This window comes from Rhinolophus ferrumequinum, chromosome 13 (assembly GCF_004115265.2).
Source record: "Rhinolophus ferrumequinum isolate MPI-CBG mRhiFer1 chromosome 13, mRhiFer1_v1.p, whole genome shotgun sequence".
Lineage (NCBI taxonomy): Eukaryota > Metazoa > Chordata > Mammalia > Chiroptera > Rhinolophidae > Rhinolophus > Rhinolophus ferrumequinum.
The window spans coordinates 44,946,871-44,962,903 of NC_046296.1; the positions used below are offsets into that span (position 1 = coordinate 44,946,871).

Sequence of the window (16,033 nt, forward strand, 5' to 3'; positions counted from 1 at the left end):
TATGCTGAGAATACAACAGAGCAAAATGCACTAAATCCCTGCCCTTGGAGCGTACATTCTAGAGAAAGGCAATTAAAAAACAAACAAGTTAATATTTACTATAATGTCAAGTAGGAAGGGGATCTATCAAGAAAATAAGAAGATAGAGAGTGGCCGAAATGTCATATTTTGCTCTCCCTTTTTTGTGTAGTTTGTATTCTATCATAGTGAACCTCTCCCTGCTTCCCTCCTTCCTCTTCCTCTTCTTCTTTCTTTACTTCTCCTCCTTCGTCTTCTCTTGGTTAAATGTTGCTTGGAGTAAACAAACTGGGGCTTAGAAAGCATTCTTTTAAAGCAAGGATGGGGTTATAATCACAGCATCTCAGAGGTCATATAGACCAACTTCACTTCCACTGCTTCATTTGTTCCACTGTGAACAGATGTACTTGGATTTGTGATACAGTAAGAGAATGAGGCCACCCCCACTGCAGCTATATTTAGCCAACATTCAGGGAGTGACCTACATAAAATCTGTAACAGACTTTAAATCATACCTGAGTTTAAAGAGACACTCACCCTCATTGAAATGCCACGCACAGGTCAGACGTTAATATAGGGGAGGTGGGGCAGGAAGGCATTGGAGGTCTTGGACCAGAGAGACATCAAATCAGCGCTGAGAAGACTCTCGTCTGTGGCCAGGCCTTTGTACAAGCTAGTCCCTCTGCCTGAAATACCCTTCCCCATGTCCACTTACCAAATGATCAACTTGTCCTTAAATGCCTGGTTCAAGCCCTTCAGTCAATATTAATTCATCCTTCTCCCATATTCCATAGACTTTTATCAATGCTTCTGTTGTAATCCTTCCAACAGCCTTTTTTGTATGAGCTATTTATTGTATGTGTTTTCCAGGACACTTGAAACTCAGTGAGAATGTCTGTTTCATCTCCCATTAGGCCAAGCAGTAAACTTTGCACATAGTAACTGTTCAATAAATAGGCATTAAGTTGAAATTAGACTGTTTCCTCCATCCCCCCACATTGCCCATCTGGGTTTAGGAGCAACACGATTAAAAATGTTCACATAATCCTGTGCTGGCTTGCCCTGTTTGGGTCCACACCAATAATCTCTTGCATGATATTTCTGGCAACTAGTTGTTATTTTCACTTTACTGTCACTTGAACTCAACAAATCTAAATAACATTTCCCCAAAACTATCTGTTCTGAATTCCTATATCGCTTTCGGGAGACCACTCATTCTTTCTCCTGGTTATCAGGGCTTAAAACCTTAGAGCCAACTTTGAAATCACCTTTTCTTCCAACCTCCACCATGCCCTATCAATTCTTTCTTCCTTCTTATGTATTCCAGATAACACTGTCTTACTCCGGAGAATATCATGGGTTTCCCTAGTCCAAGCTGCTTTTTTACATTACAAATTATGTCTGAATAAAATTCCATGACTTTTAAGGACATAAATTTACTTTAAATTTACAATTGGATGATAGAAGCCAAGGAAATACTATTTAGAGAGCCAAAGCAGCCCAATGAGACCCTCACTGCAAACATATTACAAAATGTTTTCCAGAATTTTTTATCTTCCTTGTAAATCCAATTCCCATTGTTTAAAGGAGCTTACTTTTTTTTTTCATCACCATATTTGAACATTTATAATGCTAACCCCTTTTCAACTCTCAATTCTCCCTGCTAAGATAGGAAACTAAGAAAAACAGACCTTTCTCTCTCTTTCTCGCGGACAGAAGTGTTACTGCCCGGTATAATGGCCAGTGACGGTGGCAACAGACAAGGAAAACATAGTTGATGTGGGAGTGGTGGGCTGTGTTTTATAAACTGGGTGAGCTGTCCTGTAATAATCAGTTTTCTCAGAAGTGCAGTGGGAATGGTGCTCTCTGCCCTGCCTATCTCAAATCCAGTGAACTTGGTAAGTGAACAAATACGATGATAGATATGGAAGCATTTGTGAGCACTAAAAAGTTTATAAGTATAAGACACTCATTGCTATTACACACAGGACAGTTCAAAACAATCTCTTTGTCTTTACCTGGTAGATCTGTGTGGAAGGATTATTCATTGGCATATGTTCATTCTCTCCTGTAGGGAGAAAGAGCTTTGTTTAATCAACATGACTCATTCTGTCCCTATCCTCTTCAGACACATGCAGGGAATAAGGGGACTTAAAGGATCCTAAATCCATGCCTGTATGACTAGGAACCAATGATTTAACAAGAACAAAACATAAACTGCTGTAGTGATTTTATAGTCACATCTTAATAACCAAATCATATGTACCTGATATAACTCTTGTAGTAGAAAACCATGTTCTACCAGGGTGGGGGGCGTTTCTCAACCAAACTGTATGATTAGCAATCATTAATTAGCCAGGAGGCAGTGCGCATGGAGGGTCCCCCTCGTGTTCTTGGGGCTGAGTGAAGTTTACCGGATGGGATGATTCTATAGTCAGGAAGGGTGCGCTTGGCCAGGCACCTGCCCACTTATCACTCTATTGTTCTCCGGAAGCCTGCTTGAAATAACCCTACTTCTGTCTCTGATCTTGCCAAACTTCTAAACTGCTCTCCTGTCTCTGCCCATATCAGCTAAAGGAATCTTGCTGTTCTCCTGGGCAAAAGGTTTGATAGAAGGGAATTATAAATGGAAAGGGTCTGGGAAGGATGCCAGCAGAAAGAAAACAGCCTTGTCAATACTAGAGATTGTGAAACACGAGCCAAACACAAAGGAAGGAGTAGATTATAAAAAACCATTTCCAACCCAGGGAGAAAAAGGTTGACCTAGAATGTACCTTTCAGAACCACACTGGTTAGCTGTGAAGACAAGGCACTTCATGTAAAACATGCAGCTCTTGGCTCGTCCATTTAGCTACATCTCTATTGTGTCCCATTGTATGAATTAAGCAGTTACACACAAAAGCCCTTGTTGCAAACATTTGGTTGTGTGGATGTGTATATTGTTCTCATAAGACATGCTGGTACAGGAAACCTTTTCTTAACCAGCCTCAGCATGTTAAGTTCATAAATAGTACATAACCTCAGTGCAGAACTTATACACACAGAAGGCTGTCCCTATAAAGCCCAGATGGCTGGAGAGTACCCAAACTTCCCACATACGCTTGAGTGATGATTACTTAGCCCACTTTATGCTGTCCCAACAGCCTGGTATCATGGCAAGAATCAAAACTTGGGAACAGAGACCAGGCACTCAGATCGAACTTTGACATTTTGCAACGTAACCTGACTTCTCAGTTACTGTCTCCTCATCTGTAAATTGGAGCTAATAACAGAAACCCACTTATATATGGTTGATTCTATATGGTAAAGTTTAAAAGAGAAAGTCCGTATGTCTAGGCCAGCTTGGGAAGTGTTGGATATCTACTCATTGAATCTGCATTTTGGGTTGTTCTGAGACAGTTCTAATGTCATTGCTAAGAAAAGTAAGATAACTTCTCAGACCAAATTATACGTACAGCATTTTCTATTTCTCCAGCACAAAGTCTGTGCTCTTCATGGTCATCATATTGTCATAAGGAAATGAGAATGGTCAATTTAACATGTTACCAAGCTTTGAGACAATGGCAAGACAAGACTACAACCTACATTTCTTAAATACTGAGTCCTAAAGCAAGACATAGGAAAAAAATCTAACCTTGCTTTGTTTTGGTTTTTTCCATGGTGCCTGTTGCTTCTCTCCTCCAGCTTATTCTTCAACATTGCATCTTCATTGTCCCTGGATCAGGCCACCCCCTCTTCCCTGGACCTGTCAATTGAAATCAAGAGTAAGGGATAGCAAGTAGAACTGGAGAATTAACTGGACTTACTTTGTGGTTAACTTTAAAAAATTGAAATAAACACAGCTATTAGAAGCAACTTCAGGTTTATATAATATCGTAAGAGTGAAAATGTTGAGTAATTATTTAGCTTAAGACTTAAAGGTAAATATTTTGTAAATAAGTATGAAATTAATTAATTAAAATTATACTAGTTTTTAATATGGTACATTCTTTTTTTTGGATCAAATCAATTAATTTAGACCCACTGATTTTATTAGCAGGTTTAGGAAAATTATCTTAAGTAAAACTTTAGGAAGTATGAAAACCAATACATCTGTTTCTGTTTCATTAAATAGTAAGTTTCTTGATTGACTTGTTCACACTCTCAGCATCTGGTAGATTCCTGTACACCCAGGAGATGCTTATCCAAAGTGGCCTGGCTATAGTGACCTCTAGACATGAAGCCACAAGTTCAGAGTACAATCTAACAAAGAAATTAACACTGTCGGTGTTGTGAACATTGGCCCTCTTTTTAGCCATCTAGAATTTAACCCATAAGGTGGGACTTTCCCCACCTTGTGAGGCTCGATAGGATGCCTCCCACTATAGAGGGAGGTGCCAGGTTCTCCTAGCCTCCCTTGCAGCTAAGGCGTGATGGACACACGACCTAGGATTTGCCACTTAGATACACCCACTCATGGCAGTGACAGAAGGATTTCCTAAAGCACATATATTTAGTATATTTTTCACTTTCCAAGAAATATAAAAGGTTCCTAAGACAGCAATGGCAGCAAGGGTAATGGTAGTGACCTTGACCTGGTACAAACAGTTTAGGTAACTCAAACTGCTGCTTTTGGTGCGTTCCTAACCAGAACAGAGGTAGTGTATAACGTGGGGTATTGTTGCTGGCCACATAATCCCAGCCTCCAGTCTCCTAGCAATTCTATGAGTTGCCCATATCCTTTCAACAAATTCCCTTGCGGCGGAAATCAGCCCGAATTTTTTTCTGTTGTTTGCAACTAAGAAACCGGATTGAAACAATCAAAATATATTAACACTATCCAAAATTGAGAAAACACAAGTTAAAACTTTGTTCACACTCTAGAAAAGATTTATGTAATCTATAGTGACAAAATGCAGATCAATAGTTGCCTAGGGCAGGAAGTGGTAACTGGTAAAAGGTACAGGGAACGTTTTAGGGTGATAGAAATGTTCTATTGTTTAATTGTGGTAGTGGTTATACAGGTGCCTAAATTTGTCAAACCTCTTCAAAATGTATATTTTAATTGGGTGCATTTTATCCTTTGTAAATTATACCTTTAAAAAGTAGAATTAAAACTTTTCATTCCCATATTGAGATCAGTAAAATAAAATAACAAGTTGCACATAGATGAAAAAGCATTGATCAACAGCCATATAGTTATAAATGAGAGATATCAAGGAGTCAAGGCCACGTGCCATTTACAATCTTGCACATTTTTCATGTGCGCGTGAAAATTAAGCCAAAGTAAGGCATCTTCCCTAGCTATCGGAATGTCTTTCACAGCTAATATAAGCTTATTAGGATGAAAACTTTCTTCTCCTAAGCAATTGCTCATGTATTTGATATCTAATGCATTCCATGATTAATATAATTAAATCACAGAATGTTAGAGTCAAAGGGTTTGAGAAAATTATTTCATCCAACTTCTTCATTTATAGGTGAAACAATGGAGGCCAAGAGCGGGGGAAGAGACATGACCTGCTCAAAGCCACACAGCTTTAAAAATTGTTGTTAGAAGTGATTTCAGTTACTGTTGGGGGGAAAAAAAGTCTTGAAAGCCATATTTTTATGGATAGTTATTTCCTGGGGATTTCGTTTTCTAACTTACACCTAATTGAAAACAAACCAAAAAACCCTCCATATATTATAGATAAAATGTAAACACACATTTTCAAGCAAGGACATCATCAAGCCCACATATGTACATACGGTCACTGATTTCAAGACAATAAAAAGTGTGTGATTAACAGAAAGTGAATTAGAATTGTAATTTTATTTATTTACAAAAGTGAAAAAATTACGTTAGGGAAAATATAGAGGGGGAAAAAACAAGTATAATGCCTCTACTTAAACAACTATCATGATAATTTGGTTGTCGGGCCTGCCAATTTTTTTTCTCTTTAATGTTTATAGGAGCCCACCTATAATTTTGTATCTACTTTTTCACCTACATTATAGCATGAGCACTTTACATTTTTCTTAAAAATTAGAGCGATCATTATTACTCCTATTATTTTTACTGTGGCCGTTTGAGCAGAGGTACGAGTATTCCTCCCCAGTCCCATTTGCGGGTGTCCTTCCATCCCTTTCTTTATCCTCATATAATCACACACAAACAAATAGACAGAACACTCGTGTAGACATACATGGGGTGGGGCTGTCAGTGTCAGTTCATACTATACCTCTCTGCATCTCTGCATCTTGTCTCTCTCATTTAATAATACATCGTACCAATCTTTACAAATTAATTGGTATAGATCTAATAAATTATTTTCAACGGCTGCATAATACCCATGGCATGAATAACCTGTATTAATCATTCCTGTACTGATGTACGTTTTCCTTACATATTGGTGCTTTACTTATATGGGGTTTTAATAGGTATGACTGGGCTGCTTTCCAAAAAGGCTATAGTTATTCTGATTCCCCCCAGGAATATTACGCGAATACCTTTTCTCCTGCCAATAGTGGATGTTAACACTTTTTATTTCTTGCCAGTCAGATGAGTGACAAGTGGTATTTCATAGTGACTTTTGCTGATTGCTAGTGCTATTGAGCATCGCTATATATACTTACTGGACATCTATATTTGCTTTTCTGTGATTATCTAGTCCTCTGCTTTGCATATTTTATATTAAGTTGTCTGCCTTTTCCTTATCAATTATTAAGAACTTTTATATAATAGAGATTAATATATATTTGTCATATGAATTTTAAACATTTTTCTGTCTTTTTTTTTTGTCTTCTGACTTTGTGGTCACTTTTGCTATTGGAACATTTTTTTAATTTATAAAGTCGAATAGATCTTTTTTCTTCATTGCTCTATGTTTTTTGTATTGGTTTTAAAGCTCTCTGCAGCCCCAAGATTTTAATATATGTTTTCCTAAATTTTCTTCTAGTGTTTTTATCATTTTTTAAGTGTTTAATTCATCTGGAATTTGTTTTTATATATGGCACAAGGGAGTGTTCAGTTTCCTTACCTTCCAGATGGATAGTCACATATACCTACTGTAGTTATTACATAAATCATGCTTTTCCTTCATGGAATTGAAATATTTTTTTTACACATTAAATTATCATATACACTGAGATTTATTATGGGCCCTCTATTCCTTTCTGATCTATCCTTCTATTCCTATTCCAAAATCAAAAATTATAGATGTACTTTGGTGTTTTAAAACTATTTGATAAGGCAAGTCACCTATTATTCTTTTTTATAATTTGCTTTACCTGACATTTATTTTTCCATATGAATAAATGAACTCCAAGATTATTTTATGTATTACCAAAAAACAAACAAACAAAAACAACCTGGGATTCTCACTGGAATTACATTATTTACATATCAATTTAGGAGAACTGACATTTGTCTTACATCGAATCTTGTCATTCAAGAGCATATAATTCTTTCCATTTCTCTGGATCAAATTTTATAATTTTCTTCCTTTTTTAAATTAAATTTATTGGGGTGACAATGGTTAGTAGAATTACATAGGCTTCAAGTGTGCATTTCTATAATATATCATCTGTATATCACATCATGTGCTCACCACCCAGGGTCAGTTCTCCTTCCATCACCATATATTTGGTGCCCTTTACCCTCTTCTACCATCCCCCTCTATAGTTTCCTTCTTAAATATCCTATACTTTTTCTGTGAAATTTATTCTTAAGCATTTTTAATTTTTATTGCTATTATGAGTGGCATTTTTCCCACTTTCATTTGTAGCTATTTTTGTATTCCTTATTTTTTTGTATATTTATTTTTTATTCATCCACCTTACTAAATTCCTTTATAATTATGGAAGATTTTTAAAATAAGTAACTTTTTTCATTTTCTAGGTGACTTTTATCCTATTTTCAAATATTTATACTGGCTCTTTCACTGTCCTATCTTATTGTATTTGCTAGAGTTTTCAGATGTTTTCTAATAATGGTAACAATGAACATCATTATTCATTTTTTATTTTAATGTAAATGGATTTAAAGTCATTTAGAATGATATTTGCTATCTTTGGTAAATAATTTATATCATGCTTAAGTAATTTCTTTTTAGTTCTATTTTACTAAAATTTCTTAATAAGAACAGATATTGTATTTTATTAACCCTTTCAGTAGCTATTGATAGAATTGTTGTCTTTATAAGTTTATTATTGTAATGAATTTTGCTGATTCCCTGATGTTGAATCAACTTTATATTTTTTGGGCACAGGATATAGTTCCTTATATTTGTTTGGTCATAGGCTCTAGTTCTTTTGATACACTGCTGGATTCTATTTGTTAATATTTAGACATTTTTTGCCTCTATATTCATGAATGATTTTGATCTATGGTGGGTTTATTGTTTTTTATTTTGTTTGTGGGGGCATTAAGATCATGCAAGCTTCTTTAAAAATGAGACAATTTTCTATCTATTTCTATAATCTAGAAAATTTTCAATTAAATTGGAATTACCTGTTCTTTAAAAGATGACAGAACATAGCTATGAAAACATTTACTCCTGGTGCCTTTTATAAAAGATAGACTGATCTTTAAATCTTTTTCAATTTTTTCAAAGGTCTATATTTATTGAACAGCTGCTGTGTGCCAAGCACTATGCTTCATATTTTATTTATACTGTCAATGTTTAATTGAATCCTCATATTGATCCTGTTTAATATGTATCCTATCCTCATTTTATAGATGAGAATATTGAGGCTTGGGAAAATGAGGTAATAATATGCCCAGGATCACACATAAGAAATGGCAGAGGGGTCAGAATTGGAACTCAGGTCTCTGTGATTTCAGAACTGGTACATTTATCACTCCTGGCTTTCTACAAACAGTTTCACAATCATATTTAATTACTAAAAAAAAGATGTTTGAGGAAATTTGTCATTGTTTTGTCATTGTTTTCTTTTTCTCCCCCACTTATTGAATACTAGGATAGTTTTCTGTTTTTCACTACAATAAGTGAACAGAAGAAAGAATATAGCTTTTTTCCCTCATAATTAAAACATTTTTCCCCCTTAGGCTAGGTTTCCAGAAGAGAATTACTTAATTCAAGAGTATGAACATATAAATGAGTAATATATACTGAAAGGTATGTTTTCAAAGGGAGAATAACAATAGGATTACAAGGAAACCTAGTATGATTTTCTGGAAAGAGCCTTACTATGTTGTAAAATTCCTTTTGAGATCTTACTTGTAGTCTGCTCTTCATTTTCTATGGGAATCCCTCACTCTCTGAGCCCAGTAATTCTTTCCTCTGCCCTTCACAGTCCTTGAATCACTGCCTACAGTTGAATAAATAACAGACGCTGCTCCATTCCTCTCACCAAGTTAACATGGCTTCTCCCCCTCCCCAACCCTCTTCCTTTCTTTCCATCTCCGCAATAGCAGTGCTAGCCTCTAAAAACACCCATCTGGGCCTTGGAGCAATGGTTTTCAGACTGTACTCTTTGAACCCCTCAGGATTTTTTTTTTTTTTTTTTGACAGAGAGAAGACCACCAAGCTGGTGGGGTTCTGGGTCTCCCTCCCCATCCCCTTCAACAAGAGTTCTCTGTTCTTGTCTGATTTATATACTGCAGCTTTTGAGTGAGGTTTTCCTTTTAAAATTAGTTTCTGCTACTAAAACTAATGCAATAGAGAAATAGGAATTTTAAAACACTAACTTAAGGAGTTATGGTCAGATTTTTATAAAATCAATTCAAATAATAAAGTTAATAGAAACCTAAAGAATACTGAAAAGTTTCCTGACCCTCCCCCAGACTGACCTAGAAGGTATACCCCCCACACACATACACGCATAAGACCACAAAAAGTTAGGATTGTCTATTACTTTCCAATTACTGCTGTGACAGAAAAGGAAAGTTTGGCACTTTGGGGAATTAAAATTAATTGAAAGCAGACTTGAGTTAATTTCCATTTCAGTGTCCTTTATTGAATGGGTCTTTAGTGTACATTTCTAATTTAGGAGAAGGAGAACTTTTTCTATTGGGGGGAGGGTGATACAGAATTATTTTCCCCTGAAACTAAAGTAATTCATGAGGACAAATCCGACAAACATTTTCAGAGAGGAAAATCTATGTGATCTTTGTGATATAGAAACATGTTTTAAAAAAATAATGAAATGGGTTGTTTTTTTAATATAATTTAAAAGCAACATACATTTCATGAAGTATCATGTTTCATGACCTTGGAAAGTTGACTAGAATAACTATAGAAGATATTGAAAGGGGGGTGTCAAACATCTACCCCCAAAATAAGAAATAACCCAGGATAATAAAATAGGAAATTTCTATAAATAACAATGGCTATGTAGTTATTTAATCCATACCAGAGAATAGGTATATGTAAATTCCACTAAATCCATTTTAGGAGGTTCTGATACCAAATCTACTCTAAGATAGCCTAAATAAATATAGAAATAGTCTAAATAAAATATCAGAAAACAAAAATAGAACGGTATGACCAATAGAGTTTGTTCTAGAGTATAACAATGGCTTGATACTTACAAATCTATTAATATAATTCATTAATCAACATCATAATCAGCAAGAAAACAAAGAGCACAGTGTGACCCTTAGAAGCAAAATGATAAGGAGATAAGACAACCTTCACAGTACACAGGCATATATGCAAGTGTTTAAAATTAGGATACTTCAATGATAATGTCACCTTTTATACCCTCTTCCAAATACATGTATAATCAAATCATCCTTGAATACCTAACAATTTAAAGTGGCAAAGACAATAAATGAAAGAATAAAAAAAGGTCTGTGCCACCAGACATCCCAAACAATAAGTAGTCATATTTGAAAATGGTCCTTGGTCCTCAGGTCAGCCTCCCCCTTGACCTTTTCTCAAATATGAGTGTTGCTAGAAACAGTGTTGCCCCTGCCACTGAACCAGGTCACAAAGCCCCCACTGCATCCTTAGTTAACTGCTGGAATGCTAGTTCCCTCACCAGACTGTGAGCCACTTGGGAGCAGATGGGATATTTTATTCATCTGTGTATCTCCAGCTGCTAGCCCTGTTCTGGGCATGTGAACAAATGTTTGTGGAAGGGGATTAAATTCTCATCCGATAGATGACAAGAGAAACGTGGTTTTTTTAACACACGTTTCACATAAGCAAAAAAAAATTAGTGGTAAATATAGAAATAATTTAGCCTGGAGATGATTGTTGTTAGGAAAAACAAATCCAATTTTATTCTATCAAGCAAAGTTTCACTGGCAGAAATATATCTCCTGTGCCCACCACTGGGCTTGAAGACCAAGAGAGAGCAGGATTTCCTAACAAATGGTCCCACACCCAGTCTAGTTATAACTGCTGTACCACCATTGCCAGCAACCTCAAAATGCCCAGAGAGAAGAGGGCAAAGCACGGAGAATGGGTAATTCTGAAGCCCAGGAGCCACAGAGGTTCTTTATGTCAACACACGGAATAGCAGAGATCGTCCAACATCCACTCCACTGCCACTTTAATTCTTTTTGATTACCTAATAGTATCAATCAGGATAGAGTAATTTGGATGAGTTGCTATGTGTCCACATGAGTCAGAAAAAAAAGAACACCAGCATGCTATCACACACACAAGACAATACAATGGCTAGAGATAATTATTTCAAATTTATGAATGCCTCATTGAAGACATCAAAACCTATCAAAGATTTCAGACTTTATTACTTCGCGGGGTTTTTCTGACTTGTTTTATTGATTCACATACATAAATATGTCAGAACCCGATTTTGTGAGCCTGACTGCTTCATGGACTATGGGTCTGGTCAGGAAGATGTGTTCTATCTCTTTTTACCTGAGTTTGACTCGCTTTAATTTCAGCCTTTCCAATAGGTTCTCTGCCTGGATTCATCTGAGTGGGAATGAACAGTGTCTCGGAGACAGTCTGTACAAGAGGCACAGAGTTGCCCCAAAACAAGGTAAATAGCTACTTCAAAAGAAGATAAAGTGAATGTGACTATGTTTTCCCTAGGTCAGTCCTGACGGGAAGAGAAGGAACACAATGAAAAGCAAGAGAGGCTCCCAAGAGAACTGTGATAAAAAAGCACCCTCAGCTCCAGAGAGAGCTCCCTACAGCCCTAGGGGTGACCCTAACTTGCAGAAAGGGTATATCAACGTGGTAAAACCTTAACTAGTCCTCAGGAAGTATTCCTCCTGCTGGAGCAGAGGCAGCTGTGGGACTCACAGCATTGGAATCACGAAGCTGAGTTAGTAATACCTTGTGAAATAGATCATCAGTCACCAAAGCCTTTTTTAGGTGAGAGGGGAAACCAGGTTACTGCTGTCTCTCCTGAGACAATTTTTTTTCATAGTTCAGATGAAATGACATCCAATTTGGACCTGCCTTTGGCACTTTCAGAACTGCTAGAAAGGGAAGAGTAAAATTTACTTTTCAGAATGAGTGTAATTTCTCACTACCTCCTGGTGAAAAGACTCCAGGAGTTGGGAATCATAGGCAAACCCTGCAACTCTCTCACCTCAGTTGGAAGAACAGCCCACCACCCGTGCACCATGGACAAGGGTCAGCAAATTCCCTTGCCAGTGAAGCTACAGCATTCTCCCTATAGGGCCAGTCTACTTACAGGCCATATGCACGTGTAGCTAAGGACCTCAGTCCCTGCCGGTCCCCTGCCTTGAGACACTCTGCCCTCTGCTGACCCAAGTCCTGCTCAACCTTCAAAGGGCAGTTCATGTCTCATACTCTTCATAAGCCTGCCTTGGCCATCCTCAACTGTCATGTGTCCTCACTAAGGATACTTATAACTTATAACCAGCTATTATTAGAGTCCAGCAGCACAGTAAACTAGATATAAGAAAAAGTCATCATTTTTATTGATCAGTGAAAAATGTAAATTCATCATTAGGTTGATTCTTTCTTTTATAATTTCAGGCTATTTCATACATGCCCTCCCTAGAACTAAGGCACACTGAACCCAACCAATGAGTAATTTCTTACCATATCTGGTACTTTTGGCACAGGGAGAAAAGGTATAGAAACATTCCTTAAAGAGACTAGAACACATTGAAACTGGTTTTGCTAAGAAACTATATTCTGATTCCTAAATCTCTTATTGTACTATTTCAATTTGTTTTTCGGAACAAGTTGGGACAAGAATAAATAAATGAAATATAGAATATTAGTGCTCCATTCTCCTGCTTCCAACTACATTACATATTTCTCCCATCCCTGATAGTTGGATAGCAATTCTGTTCTAAAGAACCTTCGAAAGTACATATGGAACCACACTGAACAACCTCACTTGAAATCTATTCTAGGACTGCTTAAGCACACTATAAGGAAATCATTTTATGCAGATTATGCCCATTTCATCTTGTTTTGATGTCACTGGAAAACGGTCCCTGTAGAGAAGGCCGTGTCACAGGGCACACACCTGCTGCCCCGCATCATTTCCTATCCTCAGTGCTATGTACCCAGAGCTCTCCGTATGTCATCATTTTGCTTTTTGATAATGCAACCTGTGAACATTTTCATCAGGCTTCCCCCTGTAGAACTATGTAAACATCTTCCCGAGAGTCAGGAAGGTAGTGCCCTGCTGACCAGCAGGGTGGGGAATGGGAAGAATACTGGGCTGACAGAGCCGACCCTGACTTCTCACTCATGCAGGGCCATGGGAAAGCCAGGCACCCTCTCTGGGCTTCCATTTCCTCGTCTCTAGTATGAGGAAGCTCTCAGCATCCTTGCAGCTCTAAACTGCTGAGGCTAAAGTCTAACAAGGTATCGCCAAATATTACTCAGTGACATGGTGATACAGCAACCAATGGCCTCCCTTGCCCACAGCCTTCCACTACTGGCCTTTTGTTTCAATCTAACCCCCGCCCCCAAACAAAAAGACAGCACGTGCTAAGCAGTTTACAATTTCCTAATCCCTACTTCTTACACTGTGCAGCTTTAGCTACTTTTTAGTATACAGGGCTTTATGTTGAGGGAAGGAAACAAAACTGGTTGTTCTTCTGACTTTTTTCCCTGCTAAATGCATATCACTGGGTACACTTACATTTCTTTCCAAAAAATATGTTCACTTGGCTGTTCCAAACTCAACCTGTTAAAATCACATCAGTCATCTTCAGTCTACCTAGGCACCCCCTTCAGGTTTCCCTGGCTCTGTCACTAGCACCACCATTGACACAGACATAAGACCTCAGAATGATCTTCCCCTCAGCCTACAGTCCACCAGTAGTGAAACTCTTCTGAATGTTGCTTTATAAAGCTTCTTAAATTTCCTCCTTCCCTTGTCACCTCTTTGGTTTAAGCCTGACTGCTGTGTGCCCAAATAGCGGTAGGAGCGTCCTAATTAGTTTATCAACCCTGTACACTGCTACTAGATTCTTTCCTTTAAATGTCACTCTGATCATCTCTTGCTCCTGCTCAAAAATGTGAACAGCTCTCTTCTTAATAAAATATAATAAAAGTCTCAAGGTCTTCCACAATGTTCTTGACCTTCCTCTCCAGTCTTATTTCTGATAGGAGATACTCCAGCCTCCTGCGGCTTATTCACCACTGGCATTCCTACCTGGTTTCTCCCTTTCCCTGCTACCTGCTCTGCCCTCCTTGCCCCACTTCAATTGTCAAATCCTGACTCATTCCCCAAAGTCTATCCAAGCCCCTTTCCCTCTGGAATGGACCCCTTCAATTCCATGGGAAATTTTCCCTCCTTTCTTGGAATATCTGTAGAACTCAGTTGGAACCAAAACTACAGTTTTCTACTGTTAGTTATCTTACAAAAATAATCTCGTTTTCTAAATAGATTATAAACTTCTCGGAAAAAAAGAGGCTATTAGATCTACCTCTTAGATCTCTGGTGCTCATTTTATGTTCTCACATAGAGTATGAAGCTCAATAAAAGTTTGTTGACCAAGATCATAAACCTTCCAAACACTGTCAATGGTTAACTATCTAGTACATAATCCTCCTCTAATTATTAGGGGTTAACTATTAATAATTAAGTGTTCTTTTACCTGGGAAGCTGGTAATCAATAGTCATGGATGTAGCGACTAAGTGAGGAAGAATTTGGCCACAGGAAATCCAGGCCAGGAGAGTGGAACGACAGGGTTTAATGCTCTATCTCAGCCCCAAAGGGCATTTTCAGATTACAGGCTCATACGGTAAAATAGGATGGTCTGCAATGGTTTAGCCCTTGTTATTTATACATTAGATTCTAATGCTTTGGGTTTAGAAGGAAAGTCAATCCTTTTCTTCCTTCACCCATTTTGGACTTTTTTTCCTTGTAACACCCAGAGGACCTGCTCTCGGCCTGTAGTGTCTGCCACTCATCTTCTTGGGGATCCGTGCTCCTGGCCTGCTCTCAGTCTCCAAAACAAACTATGTGATAGGCAGTGAATGAGCCAGTAGATGCAAGATGAATCTAAGAAAAACAAAACAAAACAAAAACCCCACCCCTTTGAAAGCAGTATTTCCAGCCTAGGCCTTGAGTCTTTAACTCTTCACACATTCTTCCTCTAGCCTGTGGTTTATGAAGCTGAAGAGAGAAATACTGTAAATCTGGATGCAAAGTTTACATGTAAAACAAATCCCAACTTCTTAAAATCCTGTAAATTCAGTGATCATAACTTTTTAAATTTACTGCTAATAGCCATAAAGCCCATTGGCAAAAATTAAATTGAGAAGTAGATGCAGTACATTTGAAAAGTCATTAAAATGTCAGAATGTCCAGAATCTTAGGAGTGATAAAAGCTCTATTGCGAAAGTCCCGGGACACAAAGGATGTAAAGAGGAAAAGTGAGGTTGAAATTCAAGCTTTTAGGCATCTCTACCAGGGCCCATTTTATTTGCATCGCTTGACAACTTCAAAGTCTTCTTGAATCTACAATATCCCACACTCATACATTTAAGGATAAAAAAGGCCTAAGGCTTCTTCTGGTCTCTGCTTAAATGTCACCTTATTAGAAAGGCCTTCCCTGACCACACACATGAGAGCAGGACCCAGTGTCCACTGCCTGTCTTTTTCTTTTTT

The 16,033-nt window shown here is 37.6% G+C and overlaps 1 protein-coding gene across 13 annotated transcripts in view; it reads right to left on the minus strand.

Annotated features, from left to right (window-relative positions):
- ARHGEF33 (Rho guanine nucleotide exchange factor 33) overlaps nt 1-16,033 on the minus strand; it is a 102,749-nt gene that overhangs the window by 76,624 nt on the left and 10,092 nt on the right. For all 13 annotated transcript variants that reach the window (XM_033124515.1, XM_033124523.1, XM_033124513.1 and 10 more), the window contains exons 3-4: nt 3,653-3,763; nt 2,037-2,086 (exon numbers count right to left, since the gene is read on the minus strand). In XM_033124515.1, the coding sequence (XP_032980406.1) occupies nt 2,037-2,086; nt 3,653-3,677 (75 nt within the window). In that variant the 5' untranslated portion in view covers nt 3,678-3,763. The remainder of the gene's footprint in view (nt 1-2,036; nt 2,087-3,652; nt 3,764-16,033) is intronic.